At 38.7% G+C, this 19,593-nt stretch overlaps 2 protein-coding genes across 2 annotated transcripts; one reads left to right on the top strand and one right to left on the bottom strand.

Moving 5' to 3' along the window:
* Positions 1-47: 47 nt before the first annotated feature.
* On the bottom strand, positions 48-8,004 carry LOC144079020 (spindle assembly abnormal protein 6 homolog; the record flags this gene model as incomplete). Its single annotated transcript, XM_077607548.1, has 13 exons — positions 7,840-8,004; positions 5,336-5,396; positions 4,915-5,013; positions 4,747-4,880; positions 4,493-4,661; positions 3,838-3,903; positions 3,614-3,733; positions 3,360-3,548; positions 1,281-1,412; positions 1,116-1,205; positions 848-1,006; positions 193-274; positions 48-124 (listed from the first exon to the last, which is right to left on the bottom strand). Coding segments are annotated over exons 1-13 (1,470 nt in total), but the record flags the coding sequence as incomplete, so codon positions are not given.
* A 900-nt stretch (positions 8,005-8,904) lies between these two features.
* Positions 8,905-19,347, top strand: LOC144079135 (pyroglutamyl-peptidase 1-like). Its single transcript, XM_077607701.1, has 5 exons — positions 8,905-9,168; positions 12,538-12,590; positions 13,444-13,560; positions 13,697-13,929; positions 15,566-19,347. The coding sequence occupies exons 1-5, from the start codon at positions 9,135-9,137 to the stop codon at positions 15,759-15,761; spliced, it is 633 nt and encodes a 210-aa protein (XP_077463827.1). The 5' UTR covers positions 8,905-9,134; the 3' UTR covers positions 15,762-19,347.
* The last annotated feature ends 246 nt before the right edge of the window (positions 19,348-19,593 follow it).

The raw sequence follows: 19,593 nt of genomic DNA, 5'->3' as shown, positions 1-19,593 counted from the left end.
ATCGTTCCGAGAAATCCACTCTGAGCGACGACGGCGACTTGACTTACCCGAGGTCCTGCTAAAATATTCTCAGAAGGCTCGGGAATATACTTCTTGTTTAGCTCTCTGTTCAGAAATTGGATCACTGACAAAGACAGGACAACGCAAAGAGTCAGATTGCGGCGGCGCCGATGGAAAATGAATGTTCCTCACTGTTGTCGTTGTCCTGTAACACCGTCTTGTTCTCGGACAGCTTCTGCAAACTCGCCTCCAGCTGCTTCTTAAAGTTCACATTCTGACGCACATGAGCGAGAGAGACGTGCAAATAAACAGACGTGTATTTGCAAACTTAGATGCAGACCTATTCAGTTTGAAGGGTTACATTTTCATACGATGATGTGTACTATTGAGATGTTTTTATTCATTGTGAATTTTTCGTTACAACTACTAATAAAGATAGACACTTTTTTTTCAAGATTGAGGGAATAAGGAAGTTTGTGGACAGATGGTAAAAGTGTGTGACAATGCTGGGAGACTGCCGTTTTTTGAACTTTTATCTGTAATAAGAGTCCTTATACTGAAAAAATCCCCTTGTTTACTGAATTGTTGACTTTGTAAAATCATTCCTTGCTTTTTTGTTCTCAGGCAATTTGATACTTTGGTCAATGTTTTATCATAATTCTTCATTTGATTTGTTGTGAATCGTCATCTGCTTATTTAAGAGAATAAAAAACATCTTTAAAAAGAGAAAATTGAGTTTTTTCTCTATGAGATTTTATACACAAAAAAATGGAACATGCAGTTCACTTACAGAGCTTGATTTGTGTCTACTATTCAGAAGAAGAAAAAATGGTGTGGGCGTGGCTACCTCCTCGTCCTTGATTCGCAGTTTTTCCTCTGTTGATTCCAGCTTTGCCTCAGTCTCCATCAAGACGTCCTCCTGCTTTACCAGCGCCTCGTTCTTCATTTCATTCTTGTTTCGCAGAACAGCAACGTCGTACTGATACTTCCTTATTATATCGGTAGCCTGAGAACGTCAGATGGCGTCATTTTTCCAGTTCATAGTAGGTAATCAATCAATCAGAATCCACACATTACACATTACATTACACATGACAACTAAAAACACTACTAACCTTCGTCACATCGCCAGATAAAAACTCCACCTTTGATTCCAGCTTTTTTATCTGACTTTCTTGAATCTCGGCCCTGTCCTTGAAGATTTCCTGAGAGGAAAAGTGAGTGTGATGAGCATAAGCGATAGCGGTCCCCTAATGCCGCAGGTGGAAGGAACCGCTGACCTTCTGCTGCTCGGTGGTCTTCTGGGCCTCCCTGGCTCGATTTCTTTGCTGCTCCATTTCGTGCAGAGCCGTGTTCAGAGAGGCATTCTTACACTTCAGCGATGTTTCCTCCCGCTTGACGCGCTGGCATTCCTGCACACAAACCAAGGTGCAACGTGACCGCTACCAATATTCCTCAAATTGCAATTTAAAGTTTACATAGCTATGTCGTACTGCCAAACATCACATAAAATGATTGTGCAAACGTGGCAAAGGAATCAAAATGAATATGAATAACCAGTTTTATGTTTCTCTCTGTAATTTTCCTGCACATAAATTACAATAAATCAACAGTAGTGCATTAACGTCAATAAACATTTCCGTATTTTTCCCAGGGCACCTGAATATAAGTCGCACCAGCCAAAGAAAACACACCGAAGACAAAATAAAAATGTCTAAGTCGCAATGGCGTATTAAGTTGCATTTTTGGAAGGGCAATATTTGATTTGATTAGAAACCAAGAACTAACCCAAACCCAAATAAGAGGCCAATTAGGCATCTGTCAACTTAACAGTTTTTCAGATAACTAGAATACAGCTTAAAAAAACAACAGGCTTTTGGTGGTCAGAGAGAAAAACATAAGTCGCACTTGAGTATGAGCCTGGAAAATACGGTAATGTTTAATAAATGTCGTACATTAAGGTTATTTTTGCGCTAATAATTCCTAATCTAATTTGCTGCACCCTCATTGCAGGAGCGCTTCCGTAGATCCTTCCTCCCATCAGCTGTCAGGCTCTTTAACAAAAAAATGGCTGTGTTAAGACCTACCGTATGCATGCATGTACATATATGTATGTGTATGTGTGTATGTGTGTATGTGTGTATGTGTGTATGTGTGTATGTGTGTATGTGTGTATGTGTGTATGTGTGTATGTGTGTATGTGTGTATGTGTGTATGTGTGTATGTGTGTATGTGTGTATGTGTGTATGTGTGTATGTGTGTATGTGTGTATGTGTGTATGTGTGTATGTGTGTATGTGTGTATGTGTGTATGTGTATATGTGTATATGTGTATATGCGTGACTGGATGATTAGCCAAAAGACGTTTCGCCGACGGACGTTTGACAGACGGACAGGTCGCCGAATGGACGTTCTGCCGAACGGAGGTTTCGCCGAAACGGGATTCGCGCGCTCGCCCCGCCCGGGATCGTGTGTGTACAAGTTTTTTAACCTCGGCCCACGGGCCATATACGGCCGTTACAGATAACATTCATTTAGGAATAACACGGGCATGTACTACCCCCCGCTGGACATATTTCTAAATACAAGTACGTACTACACTACAATGTGCTGCCAATTTTTCATATTTTTTATTTTATCCTTGCGTTTAAAGTAGTAGCCATTTGGAGATCACGCAGAACAGTATGTGACGTTTAATATTAAAAAGCAAGTAAAATTATTATCTTTGTACTGGCCCTTGAGTAATTCATTTGAACCATGTCTATTTACTCCCAAATGACCCATTATTAAACTTGCATCCAGAGGATGGTACTCTTTGCCTGACGGATTTGACGGTGACGTTCCACCGAACGTTCATTCGGCCGAATGAACGTTCGGTGGAACGTCCATTCGGCGACCTGTCCGTCTGTCAAACGTCTTTAGGCGAATCATCCGAGTACCGTGTATATGTGTACATGTGTACATGTGTACATGTGTACGCGTGTACGTATATATATATATATATATATATATAGTATATATATATATATATATATATATATATATATATATATGTATATATATATAAAATTATTCATGTATTTATTTATTTACGTACTTATTACCTATCTATTTATGTCTAAAATGCCTTTCCTATTTCTGCATCCTCACCCTCTTGCTACTGTGACAACGAAATTTCCCGAATACGGGATGAATAAAGTTATCCAATCCAATCCAATAAAACAAGGGCATGCTCGTACACAAAAAGTACAGAGGTAGCACTGGTTATGAAATTAATTGGATCCGGAAGTGGTTTCGTAACTTGAATTTTAAATTAATGTCTAAGCCAGTGGATTCTAATTCTAATGCTCGACGACATACCTCCTCCGTGTCTGCCACTTTGGATTTTAAGTTAATGATGGTCGCCTCATCTTTGTGCCTTTCGTTAGTGAGATAACTGCATTTTGTCTCAAGGAATTCCAGGCGTTCCTTCATCTGGCTGTCACGCTGGTTCATGGTCTCCTGTACCTGCTGCTGCTGCTGTATTTGCAGCTGCAAGCGGCTCTGCGCCTATGACGTGGTCCCAACAGATGGTGTGTCACCAATCCACAAGATGGCATCGAGCAGGGCCTTACCTCAGCCGAGCCCTCCCGCTCAGTCCGCAGCTCGTCGGAATGACGGCTTGTTAGCAAACTGCTTTGACTCATCCATTCCAAGCGCAGACGCTCCATCTCTTTGTTCTTCTCAAAAAGCATCTAATGGCACATTAGGACATGGACTAAAAACAAAATCTCAATCTCTGGGCAATGTTAAAGGTTAATTCCAGTATGCTATCTTGACAGTGGACATAAAAAGCCACCTGCTGGGTGTTATTAAGATCCTCTTCTGTCTTCTGCAATTTAACCTCCAGGCTTTCTTTTTCTGACTGTGACATAAAGACAACATCATACATGTCAATGTATACATTTTCCCAGTGTTTTATACCTTTTGTAATCATTTTAAATGGTGTACGCCGTATAACAACCTTTGTACGAGAAAAAAATAGTTTAAAAAAAAGGACATTATTTGCAAAACCGTTCTCATCTTCCCCATTTTGGCTCTGATCTGGATAGTCTCGGTCACTGGTAGCAGACAAAAACATTATCGTCGATTGCTAATGTTGTCATGCTTTGAGCATGATATGCACCCACGCGTCAGTCACTACTGCCGTTTTCACTATATAAATATAGAGTGTCAGTAAGCAATGTACATAGACAGTCAAGGTGAAAAATGTGGTTTTATTTGTTTTTTTGTGTCTGTCTGTCTGTTGTGGTTCTTCAACTCTCACAGTTGAACATTTTTGCTCTGTGTAACTTGTTCGCCACCCCTTATTTTGAAAATGTGCTCCAGTTTCACTCCAAGTCAGGGGTGTCCCTAGCAATGTGTTCAACATGTGGTACAATGCAGGTGCTGTTGCCCGCATGAGCGAAAAGAGGCAGTTAGTCTTTACATAATACAGTTTGATCACACGTCACCTTGAGCAAAGTCACACAGTTCACCAGGTATTCGTTGAAGTACTTGTCTGAGGCCGGTATGAGCCTCAAACAAACTTGAGGGATATTCCTGCAGTCAGTGCTCTCCACTACGGTCAATTTGGCTGGGCCGTCCAGCGTGGGAGAGTTGCACGAGAGCCGCAAAAAATACCTGCGGAACAAAACAAAAGAGAAAAATACTTCTTAGGGTGCACATTCCTTAGGAGATTAAACGAAAGGAGGAGAACCTAGGGTACCTGGACTCGCTGGAACTCTGCTTGGTCCGACATTTCTCAAAATACTGAATCAGCTTTTCTGGAAATGACCTGAATTCAATAAAAAAGAACTGTTCCTCTTTAAAACTGCACACAAAAATAAAATAAAGGTGTTTTAAAATGACACACTGAATGGAATGCAATGCTGCTCAATTCTTCCCAGGCAGACCTTAGGAAGTCCTCTTCGGAAAGTATGAGCAAAAAGAGGAAATTAGGGTCCGTGTCATCGGTTAATCTCACAACAAGATCCTTAAACCGAAAAGAAAAGGTAAATAGATACATTGCTTACAACTTCCATAATGCCAACACACATTTTATGTCCAAGAAGAATTATATTTTTATTTGCAAAATGTTTGAGTAATGATTAAAAATAAATAATAATGATACAGTACATGGTATTTCCATATGTAAAAAAAATTTGGCAACAAGACATCGATGGTTTGAGCTTGCATACATCTGTAATGTCACTAATTGTCAACATTGAAGACTTTTCTCATGACACTTTTATTTAACATGAAGACAGTAAAGCACAGGATTTTTTTATATGTTTAAAAAAAAATGCTGTACTCACGTGTTTTTGAAGAGTACTTTTGCTCGGCTGAAGTGCAATGGTGATGCGGATGTGTGTTTTTCTGTAAGTATAAAACACTGGTTTCAGCGTGAATACAGGAATAATTTCTCTCTACTAATATTTAAAATAGATTGTTGGATTAAAATTAAATAGTGCTCTGCGATATAGAAAATAATCTATTACAATATTATACATTATATCAAGATGTCATATAATGTAGTTTTACATGTATTTTTAAATTGGTATCGAATTGACCAGCCACAAATGTCAAATGTGTCAGTATTTTGTTATCTACTAATACCTTTGACTAGTGGTTTTGAATTTTAATACATAAATGAATGGAACATGGAAAGTGAATGGAAAACATGTATGCGTTTAACTTTGTTGTGTGAAATGTTTTGTTTGATGTTTGGACTTTTTTTGTATTTGAACTGTAATTCCTCTTCCTCTACATTGGATAAAAGGCCATCGACATTACTAATGGCAGTGGCTCCTTAGCCGGTAACCGGTCATATAGCCTATATGGCCCCATATGGCTATTTCGCCGGTAATAATTCTGTGTGGGGTAAATAGTAAGAAACTACGGCTACAGAGACACTGCCTAAAATTTAGGCAGTGTCTCTGTAGCCGTAGTTTCTTAGGGGTGTCAAACATACGGCCCGCGGGCCGGGACCGGCCCCCAAGGAGGTTCGATCAGGCCCGCAGGATAATTTGAAAGTGGAAAAAAATGCATAAAAGACATGGAATTAATATTTTTAATTCGCTGCAATTCATGGATTATCCGCTAAGGGGCGCACTCTTTCCATCAGAGTAGAAGACAAGCCGCATCACTGTTCAAGGCTCACAAACAAGCACTTAAATGACATTCTGAAAGTGACAGCTAGTCAGGACATGACCCCTGGTGTCGATGCACTTGTACAGGCCAAAAGATGCCAAGTTTCAGGAACAAATACAAGTCCAGACTAGACTAACACCTTTAAAATGCTGCCTTAGATACTGTTTGCATTGAAAGAATACAGCTCTGTGAAGATGAATCCTTACTGTGGTGATTTAAAAAATGTGCACTTTAATGTTAGTCAGCAGCTTCAAAACAAAAGTTGTGTGGTGGAATTCTACTGTTCATACAACTCCATGAATTTTCAGTATGTATTGTATGTGTATGTATGTTTCATGTATGAAGTTTACAGATTTACAGGACAGGCAAACACTTTCTTCAATACACATTTAAAATCACTCTCCTTAGTTTGTAAGGTGCACGCAGGGATTACATTTAGATTTTATATGCGTATGTGTAAGTGGTTTAAAAATTCCTTTCTTTAAAAGTCTCATTTAATCTTAAAGTGCATTACTATATTTTTCAGTACCAATTAAAGTTTTGTGCCTTTGTACAATCAGTGGGATCAGTTGCAATGCATATTTGTGAATGATAAAAGTCAATTGCACATTTGTCTACGGAAATATGAGGTGTTTCATGAAATGTTTTGTAAAAGGATAGTTCATTAAATTTCAATATTTTCCTAATGTTCCTGTTACACCAAAACAAAGGAAAGACATGATATTTTGGTTATTTATAGCAGAGCATGGTATAATTTTAATGGTCCGGCCCACTTGACATCTCCCTAGGCCGTATGTGGCCCACGATGCGAAATGAGTTTGACACCCCTGGCCTAAATAATAGTCATTAAATACATAGTCATTAAATCCCTATTCACCTAATGTTAAAATCTATCAATTGGCAATAACACATCAAATTTCAATAAGATTGTACTAACACTTATACGTGTTACTTTCGTGTGTTTCATGTAGACCAGGGGTAGGGAACCTATGGCTCGGGAGCCACATGTGGCTCTTTTGATGGGTGCATATGGCTCTGAGCTAAAATATGGAAACCGGTGGTGAGAGAAAAGAGTCCCAAACGCACCAATAGGAACTTCACATTGTGGCATTGATATTTTTTTCATTAGTCTTCTGCATTCATTCTCTCATTGATACACATTGAACTCATTGACATTCATCCACAACAGCGGAATGACAAATTATTAAAAGTCCGTAACTTACACTTATTTAGGTCTTTTGCCGATTAAACGTAGCTTATGGAGAAGCACCACCAATTTCGTCACACGCAGAAATGTGATGACAAGAAGGCTTTTGTGTTGTGATAATGACGACAGGGCCTATGTCCGATTATTATTATTATTATCATTGATTAGCAACAGCTTAACAATGTTGTCAAAATAATTCAGAGACTTTTTTACTTTAAAAGTGGTAAAATGACAAAAAAAATGTGCATGTGTTTGACTTTTAAATTGTGATTATTGCTCTCAAGGTATAACATTTGAAAATAGGAATTGTTTATGGCTCTCTTTCAAAAAGGTTACCGACCCCTGATGTAGACTAATTGCATCTACACACATGAAAGTGTTACTTTCATGTAGACTATCTGTTTCTACTCACACTGTAATCCATTATTCTTACTATTTACCAAGTAGACCTTTTCCGATTACCTCTCGTTGCAGTCTCCACACCTGACGATGACTTCAAGAACTTTACTATAAAGTTGCTCATCGGATAAGATAGTCTGCTGCCTAGAAGACATAGTGGGAGCAACTAGTGCAAGTTTTCTGTCGAATCTGCTCCGCGCCAGGTTTCGCGGTTGATATTCGCACACTTCCGCTTCCTTCATCTTCTTCGTGTATTTTTTTTCTTCTTCTTCGTGTTTCTCTTCTTCGTTTCCTAGCGGTTTTGTTGGCAGTTTGCAAACAACTTCACAATGTATCACTACGACTAACCAGGATGCATGATTGATCTTGCAAATTAGTCAGATTACATTTTAAAAGTAATATAATATTATACATTTTTACCACAAAAAAACATCAATTGCGAAAAGCATTGATAATAATCAGATTTTATTGTTATTACAACAGTAATAATCATCAAAATTATAACAAAGACAAGGCACGACTAAAACACTATCTTGATAACGCTAAACCTGTAGAAAGTTTATTGAAGAATATTATCGAACTGATTCAAAAACAAAAACCTTCAGTTTGAGCTCCACAAGAGCATATAAATCCAGCACCAAAGTTCCTCATATTTTTCCAATTGTATTTATTTATTTAAAAAAAATATATATAGGGGAAATGAAACTGGTTGTGTTAAATGTGTATACAGAGCGGGTCAAAAATTAGGACAATGAAACATATCGTAACGTAGATTTGATGATATACAGGTTGAATTTTTTAAATGACTGATACTATGAAATGATTAATGAATTTTGAGGGGTATTGGGGGGTCATTGTGAGAGTACTTGTTTATGTTGTTAACAACTTATTATGTTGACTTCTTATTTATTGATTATTAATTATTATTATTATTTTATATAATGTATAGATTTTTTTATTCATTTGTTTGTTGTTGTTGTTGTTTTTGTGCACTTCATTATAACAATAAAAGCGTTCAATTCAATTGAATGGGAAAAAACACGTTTCAGTGCCTGCCATTAGTGGCGATAGATATCAATATTAATATTACTTCTGCTAACGTAGACAGGTTTCCCCTTTTTTGCCATGAAAAACTTCCATAGGACGCTGTTATTGTTCTTGACATGCTACGTTTCAGCTGCCGTAGCCGTGGTTACGTCTTCGGTGACGCCATTACGCTTCTTTCGAGCGGCCGACCTCTTGTTGTTGCCACTTGGGCTGCAGAGAAAGAGAAAGAGAGCCGGGGGTGAACGGAGGACACTTTACGGTCTTACCAGACAACACACACCGACTACTAGAACGCCGAAACGCCGAGCGAAATGGACAACAGTAAACGGACTGTGGTCGTCACGGGTGGGTTCTTATGGCTCTTTTGTGGTTGGTGTTGTTGTTGTTGTTGCTCACAGCTAGTTCGAGTGTGGAACTCGTGGAAAAGTTGGTTTGTTTGTTTGTTGATGACAGCTGCCTCGAACGCTAATGGCGTCGGCCTGTTTCTGCTTCACTCCTGCCGATGTAGACATTCGAAAGTGTGTTTTTAACACGTTACATGTCCTTATGAATTTACTTGAATGGCGTCTGCTTTCTCGTACGTCGCGTTACAATGTCAAGAAACCAAAGCGAGAGATGGAAATTAGCCTTCGGCTATAATCTTACATATTTACATATATATGTTCATGAACACGAATATGTATATGTTTTTCAATATGTACTGTCCCTTTATTAAATAAATCCAACTCAAATGAGTTGAACGGTTGTGATTGTGAATCTGCAACGAGGGTGTACTAGTAGTTGTAATTACGCAACTTTTTGCAATGTATGCAGCGATTATGTTGGTAAAAATGTTTTCTTTAAAAAAACCGTTACCATCACATTTTAACTTGATGAAAAGCACGCAAATAAATAAACACAGCTGCATTAAAATGCGATGATTAACTTATTGGCTGCCAATGACGGCGATGGACGTCCAATCCATTTTGACCGAGAGACCTGACAGCTATCATTTGCTACTTGGTTCTTCGAGTCAAAATGAATTGGACGACTAGCGCCGTCAATGGCACTGAATTATGGGCATTACAGGCCAGTATAGTTCCAGTTTAAACGAATTGTCTAATGTTCACAACGCAAGCCAACGAAAGTAACCTAAAACACAAGTACATTAAAACCAATCGTACAATAAATACATTCATATGACATGATGAAAACACGAATAAACAAACTAGTTTTTTTTTAACATCTGTATGTTTGTTGCCAATGGAGCCGTCAACAAATTGAGTGGTATAATTCTAATTGATATTCAAATAGGCAATGAGATACAAGAATCAACATTTTCAATTTAAAATTAGAACAAAATTAAGTCATTGATTGCTGCCAGCCTCACTCAGTTCAAATGGATTTGACGTCTATTGCTGTCAAAGGAAATGAGTTCATATTATAGCATGCGTGAAATAGAGCAAGTGCCTCTGGAACTGTTTATGTTGTCGTGGATGTAGTTAGCCAACCTGGGGTGATATATGGATTATTTATCTCATCTCATTTTCTGAACTGCTTTAACCTCATTAGGGTCGCAGGGGGTGCTGGAGCCTATCCCAGCTGACTTCGGGCCAGAGGCGGGAGACGCCCTGAATTGGTGGCCAGCCAATCGCACGGCACAAGGAGACAAACAACCATTCATGCTCACGCTCATACATACCTAGGGGCAATTTAGGGTGTCCGATCAGCCTACCATGCATGGCTTTGGAATGTGGGAGGTAACCGGAGTACCTGGAGAAAACCCACGCAGGCCCGGGGAGAAGATGCAAACTCGACACAGTTGGACCGACCTGGATTTGAACCCAGGTCTCCCACTGTGGGGCCGACGGGCTAACCACTCAGCCGCCGGGCCTGGAATATTTATTTATTAAATCGGTCAAAATACAAAAGATGAATCAACATTGTCCTCTTTTAGATGGTGTTTTGTTAAAAGGACTGATTTTTAGTGAAATGTTTTTAAATGTTTCAGCAACAAAATTGCAAAAAAAGCCAAAACTTTTTACACTGTGTCAATGCTTCTGTTGTTACTTGACTGTTGATGTCTTAGAGATGGTCTTCATGGCTAGGTTGATTTAGCATTAGCCCCCCAGGATGAGATCGCTTGGGTTACTGTTTTTTTTTTAAATGTAAACATCAAAATGCCACCTATTCTATTTTGACGTTTAAGTCTTCTTTTGAGGTTTAAACATTCTTTTCCCTTTTTGTTTATATATCTTGTTTTGAGATGGTGATTCCTTTGTGAGCTCAAACTTGAACCATCTTTACAACTGAAGGTAAAAGTAAAGTTTTTAGTAGGATAATAATAATAATAAAAAACATTCATTTCCCTTAGCAAAATCAATTCAAATTCAAAAGAATATACATATATTCTTTAGCGATTGAGCATCCAGCATTTGCGCTTCGATCTCATAATGTTAAATGTAAAGAGAAGTAGCATGTGCAGTGAGTTGATTCTGTTTCCAGACACAAAGGCGTCTTAGCCGATGCTAGATGTGTAAAACGCCTGGGAATGGCCTTCTCACAATAGCTTGCCGGCTGGCAACTAGCGACGCCTCACTCTGCTCCTATTCAGCAGCATGTCAGACAGACGGATCCTCCCTCCACCCAACCCCCAGGGACCCGCTGACCCTTAGAGCGATGGTGGAGGGGGGGCCTCTCGCCTGTCGCTACTAGTTTTGCAGGTCAAAGAAAGATGAAGGGTAGATATTTTTCATCCTCTTAAGAATATTAATATGGCTCAGAACAGCGCTCATGTGTTGGTCGTTTGATTATGTACGAGCTACGTAATAGTGAATGTCTCCATTGTGAAATTAATAACATCTTATATTTTGGATTTTTACTAGCCAAATCTTTTTGTGACTTAATGAGGTGAAAAAACTCCCAAACCGGAGATGATTCCTCTTTCTCACCACTGTTCCAACTTCCAAAATTGCAAAATGCAAATATTATAAAAACAAATAATAATAAAAGAATATTCTAAAAAGGCTCTGTGGCCGAGTGGTTAACATATCAACCTCTCTAAGATCGAGGGTTCGATCCAGGTGGGTTCCGACCTTCCTATGTGGGGTTTGGATGTTCTTCTTGGAGGATTTCTCTGGGTACTCCGGTTTCCTCCCGAATTCCAAAAACATGCATGGTAGGCTGTTTGAACACTCTAAATTGCCCTTACATATGAGTGTAAGCATGAATGGTTGTCCGCCTTCTGGCCACCAATTCAGGGTGTCCCCCACCTGGTGCACATAGCTATCTGGGATATGCTCCAGCACCCCCCCGCGACCCTTGTGAGGATAAGCGGTACAGAAAATGAATGAATAATTCATGCTTTGTAATCTTACAAGGTTTCTTAATAATGAATTGGTTTGGAAAAACTTATTTAGCCCAAGTTTGACTACCTTGTGTCCATCTGAAACATATTTAAAATGTATGTAAAGCCTAACAATTATTTTTCTTATTCACCATCCGAACCGCGTAGTGCGGGGGTTGCTGGAGCCTATCCCAGCTGACTTCGGGTGAAGGGCGGACTACACCCCAGACTGGTCGCCAGTCAGCCGTATGTCACACAGAGAGACACACACAATTATTCCTGCATAGAAGTCAGGCTGACGAACCACATCGCCATCAATTGGCCTTTTGATAAAAATTGCACGACTAAATATCTCCACGCTGTTGAAATAACAAGTCAACATTTTGCAGGTTTTGGGCCATTCGGAGAGCACACAGTCAATGCCAGCTGGGTTGCAGTACAGGTGAGTGATTGAGGTAACATTCTTTGTTGGGGTTAACATTTTTAAGCTATTTTAATTTCAACCAGCCTTCGTGTGACATGTAAGACTTGATCTTTGAGGCATGTATAAATGTACTGAATCACTATCCGTACGCCAATTGAATAAAGCTTTTGTCACACAGTAAAGCTTTGCAGGTGTCTTGAGGTACTGCTGGTGTGTTTGTGTGTGGGGGGGGGCGTCTAGTTGGGTGGATGTTAGTTGTCAGGGTGTCTAGACGAACTTGATAAAGATTTAAAAGGCATACAGAAGGCAGCTTTGTGGTGGGGTCATAGACGTGGTCAAACGAGCAATGGGCAGTGGGGGTCAGTTTCCAGGGCCATTTGTCCTAAAAGTCGATGGGGGAGGAATTGGTCCTTTGTCTGTGATTTGACACACAGTTGTCTTGTTTGTGCCTCATTGCTTTTTAAATAGCAGCAAGTACACCTCTTTGATTCATATGTGACCTGGCATGGCAAAATGAGTTTCAAATTGGACATTGCCTAATTACTAAGTGTTCCATACACACCTCTTTTATCAATTTAATGTTACAATATCTGGAAATAGACAACGGTGCTAAAAGAAATAGCGTTTTCTAAAAAGACATCAGAAATGATCGAAAATATAATAATTGCTCGTTTCCTAACCGGTTGTGTAAATATCCACATCATTATAGTAATTTGAAGGAGTGAGTATAACGATTGCGATTTTGTTTTGGCTCATTTAAATCTATTCGTATAATTCCATGTTGTTATCTTGATAAAATCATCAATAGAGATCTGTCTTGGGTCCAAGTATGCGAACCTAAATGCTTGTGTGCGTATGCATGTCCGGTCAGGAGTTGAAGAAGCTTGGACTCGGCACGGAAGTGGACTTGCAGGTGTACGAGGTTCCTGTCGAGTACCAGACTGTGCAGAGTTTAGTACCGTCGCTGTGGAAGAAGTATCATCCAATGGTAAGTGAGAAACAGTTTGCAAAATTTAGATAAATTGCTGCTGACAGTGATGAGTATAAAACAGCATTTTCTGGAGATATTTTACTCAATACTTCAAATTGTCGATTATTTGTTGTCCCCTTTTCTCATTTTACAGCTGGTTGTTCATGTCGGAGTGTCGGGGATGGCCACCACTGTCACATTAGAGAAATGTGGCAGAAATCATGGCTATAAGGGCCTGGACAACAGCAGCTTCTGCCCTGATTCACAGTGTTGCGTTGTGGGGGGCCCAGACTGTATTGACTCCGTTATTGACATGGAATCAGTCTGCAAGAGGGTAACTGCCTCTGGACTGGGAGTTGCTGTGTCTGTCTCGAAAGACGCTGGAAGGTATTTTTCAATTTATTTTGTTCTACTCAACCAGCAATGTGTTATAGGGAAAGCTTTGGATGTGTGAAATAGAAAGCTATACCAAAACCAAAGCATTTACCATTATATTGCATGTACGGTCAAGAAAATGACTTTCACTAACTAGCTCAAAAGTAATGTACTATCCTTGGAATGTTCCCTTAATCTATTGCCTGACAAGAATAGACATCCAATTCACTTAAACTGTGGAGAACTGGCTGTGAATGATTATCAAAATCAAAAAAATCAATCAATAGCCTTTATTGTCATCATACACAGCTGCGTATAACAAAATTGGTGGTGCTACTCCACAAAGTGCGTTTTCCCAGTTAAAAAAAAAACATAAGTACCGTATTTTCACGACTATTCGGTGCATCGTATTTTTAGCCGCAGTGTCAGTAACGAGTGCTATTTCTGTATTTTAAACACACAAAGCACGCACCGTTTTTTTAGACGCATATATATTATATATTATATATGGATGAACATCGAAACGCAATAGCGCTGGCTACCGGAAGCAGCCTATTTCCGGGTTCCGGTGCGCAGTGATTGCTGGGAAATATAGTTCTTGCACGCTACACCCACACGCTAAAAACACGTTTTTAAAAAGGCAACGGAAGCAAAACTGAGTTCGGTTGTACTTTATTTAGACATTTTACAACTTACTCACGTCACCATCACCCACAAATCCATCATTGGTTATGTGCATGAGTCTTCCAAAACGCCGGGTCCAGCGGTTGTAGTTCTCAAGCCTCCGGGAATGACGGCAAGCTCCGAGTTAATATTTATTATATATATATATATATATATATATATATATATATATATAGTTCGCAGTCTACCTTTGAATGCTCCGTTGACGCCAACATCTAGCGGCAGGATTTCTTTTGTAAATGACGGCGAGCACCAAATTAGTGTGCTTGCCATCATACTAGGTGTATTGAAGAACTGGGTGTATTAAGAACTCGATATCCCAGCAGTCACTGCGCAGTACTTTATCTACGGGAAATAGTAGAGTCGGGGCTGCTTGCCGTAGTTGTCCTATCGACTGATTTATTTCATTTTATCGTGATAACAATTTTAGCATTGGTCCATATATAAAGCGCACTGGATTATAAAGCGCCCTGTCTATTTTGGAGAAAATTTTAGACTTTTATGTGCGCCTTATAGTCGTGAAAATACGGTAATATAAAAAGTCACATCCTAGCAAGGTAAATTATAAAATATTGCACAAAAAATGTTCAGAGGTATGGACTGTGATAGGCACCCTGTCCATTTTGACTGGGAGGCTGCCATTTGCCAAAACTACTGTTTTCCATTTAAATCTGTGGTCTCTGCCAGAATCTTAATCAAAGTCATCGGTTTCAACTATGCAGAGGCAAACCGTTAAAAAAAAAATTAATTGTAAAATTTCAATAGTTATGGATCTGTGAGTCTTGATATTTTTATTTTGGGATACTCGGGCAAAATGCTATCATTTCTTTAGTGTCGTAAAGGGTTTTTAAGATAAGATAACATGAATAAATAAGTCACGTTTGACTTGATCACCATGGATGCTCTCATCTTGTTGGGTCTTTTCTTCACAACCATACGCTTTGCTCACTTGTTTCTCTTCCAGGTATCTGTGTGACTTTACCTATTACACATCTCTGTACATGAGCCACGGCCGCTCGGCTTTCGTTCACGTGCCTCCTCTTGGGAAGCCGTACAGCGGTGAAGACCTGGGCCGTGCGCTCCAGGCCATTGTCCGGGAGATGCTGGAGCTTATAGGTAATGCCAAGGAGACCATTCACTGCCAGCAGCACTTCCACTAAGTGACCTCTCGATGCCAGCCTCTTCAGCCACGCAAGACAAATTGCACTCGACCACAAGTAGCCAAGTTCTTTATTTTTCCCACCCTGCCAGATGTAAAGAAAGTTTCATCGTGTCAGGAGATTTTTTACTTTTTGCCCTTGTTTCAGTTTTCTCTTTAGCCCCTTTAATAACAGCATGGGTTTTCATACTTTCCAGGTGCGGACGTGTGAATTTGTTTTGAATTACTTCCAATGCACGGGAAGCTTTGCTTTGTAGTTCCCCCCAAAAAACAAAGTTTCTGAAGAGTGCAGCAGATTCTACACAGCATTACTCCAAATGTGGCTACTAGTATTGCACCTTATAGTGTTAGGGTTACTGAAATGGTTACAGAAGTCACATTTGGCAGCATTTTTGGTCGATTTAGGAATTATTTCATCCTTATTCTTGTTTTGCCACAACTTCCAGGTTTCTTCTGAGGCTATTGTTTTTTAATTTTTAATACACATGTCAGTAAATAGCTTGAATGCTAATACATGTTTAGATATGTATTCAGATAATAGCCTAGTCCCTAGCATGAGAAAAGTAATTTTACGTCTTTTCGCCATCTTCTCTTTACTGTGCTATTTTACATTTGATGTTGAATTGTTTCTGGACTCTTTTTCTTTATAAGAATTTGTGAATATACCTTCTTTTACAAAGGTGATTTAAAATTGGGAACGGGTTGGTTCCAGCTCACATTCCCCCAGTTTGTGGACTATTTCTGGCCAATAGCCAATAATCCTGATATTCTCTCGTGTTGTTGGATCCTGAAGCTGCACAATTGTTTGAGAAAGAAAATCATTGTGATTGATTTTTAATCTTCAATATTTTAGTGAAGGTAGTCTGCTACGCGGTGGACCATTGATTAGGACATTTTAGGTTAATTGAAGAATCGAAATAGTCTGCAGGCGTGAATAGCTGTCTACATGTGCCTGGCAAACAGTTGAGGTTGTACCCCGCCTCGCACTTAAAGTAAGATGCGATGGGCCCACTAACGTAACTGGATGAGCAGTACAGAAAATCAAAGGACAGAAATTTATCATTTTTATTCTTCATTGTTAACTGACAACGTGTGGATTAAATCTTTGGGAAGTAACCAAAATTGGAATGATTCACATGAGTGGGGCGGCCCGGCCAAGGGTTCGATCCCAGGTCCGGACCTTCCTGTGTGGAGTTTGCATGTTCTCCCCACGCTTACGTGGGTTTTCGCCATGTACTCCGGTTTTCTTCCACATTCCAAAGACATGCATGGTAGGCTGATTGGACACTCTAAATTGCCCCTAGGTATGAGTGTGAGCACAAATGGTTGTCCGTCTACCTGTGCCCTGTGATTGGTTGGCCTCCGATTCAGGGTGTCCCCCTGCCTGGTGCCCAAAGTCAGCTGGGATAGACTCCAGCACCCTCCGTGATCCTTGTGAGGATAAGCGGTACAGAAAATGAATAACATGAGTGGAAGGTCAACCAATACCTCGATGATAAACTTTTCCTGCACTCTAAAAACAAGTGTCAATATTATTTGTACAATGTTTTTCGTTCCTCATCATGTGTAGTCTGAAAATAGTTTCCTGAACAGCTATCACAAGTTATTGATACTTGCTCAAACAATATATGGATGCTTGTAAAATTGTGTCAAATCAGATTTGGGAAGTCAAGTCTCATTTCTGCAGCACTTTGCTTTCCCATTTTAGGTATTTTGTGATACTGCACACTGCTCAATGTGAAGTACACTCAAAAACCCTTTGAATATTAAACAAAACTAACTCACAATTAGTTTTTAATGTGGCAGAGAACACAACAAAATGCTGATTATAAAATATATTTCTTCTAACAAATGTATTTTTGTCAAAAAAACACGAACATGAAAATAGTTTATGGCTACGGTTATACTTGAACAAAATCTGATTCACAAGATTTTAAACACAGATTAGTGTTAGTTGTATAGTCAAAATTCTTGTTCACCCATTTTTTAAGGGTTTGTTTTCACTGTTAGCACTGTTTTTAGTTTGCAGGGAAACATCAATGACTTAATGTGTTTCCAATTAATGTTGTATTTTTGAGTTATTTTCTCATTAATACGTAGTAAATTTGATTAGTCTATGTTGTTGCCACTACCAATTGTAAATGTGATTTTCTAGTATTGCTACTTTTTTTTATTGTTGTATTTTTGTTTTTTGTTTTTGTTTTTGGTGTCTGTTCAATAGCCATTCACTGACATTAGTGGCACATCATCTTTACATGATAATTAGATTTTTAGTTGCATTTTAATCATGTACAGTTTTTGCAAACTGAATACCCCAAATGTGCTCTAGCTCTGACTGGCGACCAGTCAAGGGTGTAGTCGGCCTTTCACCTGAAGTCAGCTGGGATGGGCTCCGGCAACCCTTAATAGGATGTGCCGTATGGAAGATGAATTCATGAATGAATGAATCCCCCAAATGGATGTTATGGGAAAGCAAGAGAGAGAGAGATGGAGTCATTTGTTTTGGTTTGAAAACTAACTCAACCGTTTGTGTTACAACAATACTTGACATACATTAGACCAGTCATTTTTCCTTTCTTGCCCTAAAGTAGCAACCAGTAATCTGAGTATTATACAATGCTTAACATTTTTATTGAATCTTTATTTTAAGAAACAGCAGTTCTAATTACACTTTTTTTTACTAATGTTTTCATGTTATACTGTCCATGCCAGTTATATAATTAGAAGTTATTAAAACCAAAGTGATAGTGCTTAACGTATGATTCTAAAATATATTTTAAAAATGCATATTTTCTTTGTGTAAAACTTTAGTTATTCCTGAACAGAAACAAAAAAATATTTTTTTTTCCATTTTAGGGATTAGCCAGTCTAGTAACTTGGCCTAGATAATATACAATAGGAAAGAGCGCATTATTATTACTATTATCCATAATGGTAGCAAATCTCATCATTTTCATTGGTTGCCATGGACAGCGACAGACGTTCAATCCACGAAAATGTTCATTTGCTGCCAACCTTCCCAGTTCAAGTGGATTAGATCTCTACTAGTGACAAGCCAATTTAAACTCTCAGAAGGATAAAAAGAACCACATGATTGGACGTCTATCAACGTCAATGGCAATGAGACTTCATCTTAGTCTAGTGTGTGTTTAAGTGTTAATTTTTCTGAGGTTGTAGCATTGTGAGCGCAAATATAGTATGTGAATGGTACAAAACGTACCAAAATTGTTGCTAACAAATGTATAATAGGTAGTTTTGTTTTGTTTTTCCAAGTGACTTCTAACCCATCTAACGCAGTGCCTTGCTCTTATTTATTTTTCTTTTGTAAGGCCTTTAATGTTGGGTGGCTGGTCAGTTCAAAGGTATATTTTGATATATTTTAGGCAAATGCGTGGCTACCTCAAAACTTTTTTAATATCAATGTGGGATCAACATTTTGACTGTGAGTTATAAGTACTGTACCTCTGTGAGAGATCATGTCTGTAAATGGCATGTTCTCTGTTTCTGACATTTTCAAAGCACTGTTATGATAGCAAGATTGGCGTTACAAGAGGATAGGCTTTTAAATAAAGATAATTGAAATGTAAAAAAAATGATTTGTGTCACATTTTTATTGAACCAAAGCATTTTGCAACTGCTCACCATTGTCATTGGGCATTACCAATTGAGTCAAATAAATCACTATTACTATTTATTATTCAAAAATTGTGTATATATACGTATATATATATATATATATATATATATATATATATATATATATATATATATATATATATATATATATATATATATATATATATATATATATAAAATCCAGGTCGATCTCGACC

Source organism: Stigmatopora argus, chromosome 8 (assembly GCF_051989625.1).
Source record: "Stigmatopora argus isolate UIUO_Sarg chromosome 8, RoL_Sarg_1.0, whole genome shotgun sequence".
Lineage (NCBI taxonomy): Eukaryota > Metazoa > Chordata > Actinopteri > Syngnathiformes > Syngnathidae > Stigmatopora > Stigmatopora argus.
The sequence above is the reverse complement of the archived record's forward strand: the minus strand, read 5'-3'. Positions and strand labels throughout refer to the sequence as shown.

Coding starts and splice junctions, on each gene's coding strand:
- LOC144079135 (XM_077607701.1), top strand. CDS start 9,135: ATGGACAACAGTAAACGGACTGTGGTCGTCACGG. Junction 12,591..13,443: donor CCAGCTGGGTTGCAGTACAG/GTGAGTGATTGA, acceptor ATGTCCGGTCAG/GAGTTGAAGAAGCTTGGACT. Junction 13,930..15,565: donor GTCTCGAAAGACGCTGGAAG/GTATTTTTCAAT, acceptor TTTCTCTTCCAG/GTATCTGTGTGACTTTACCT.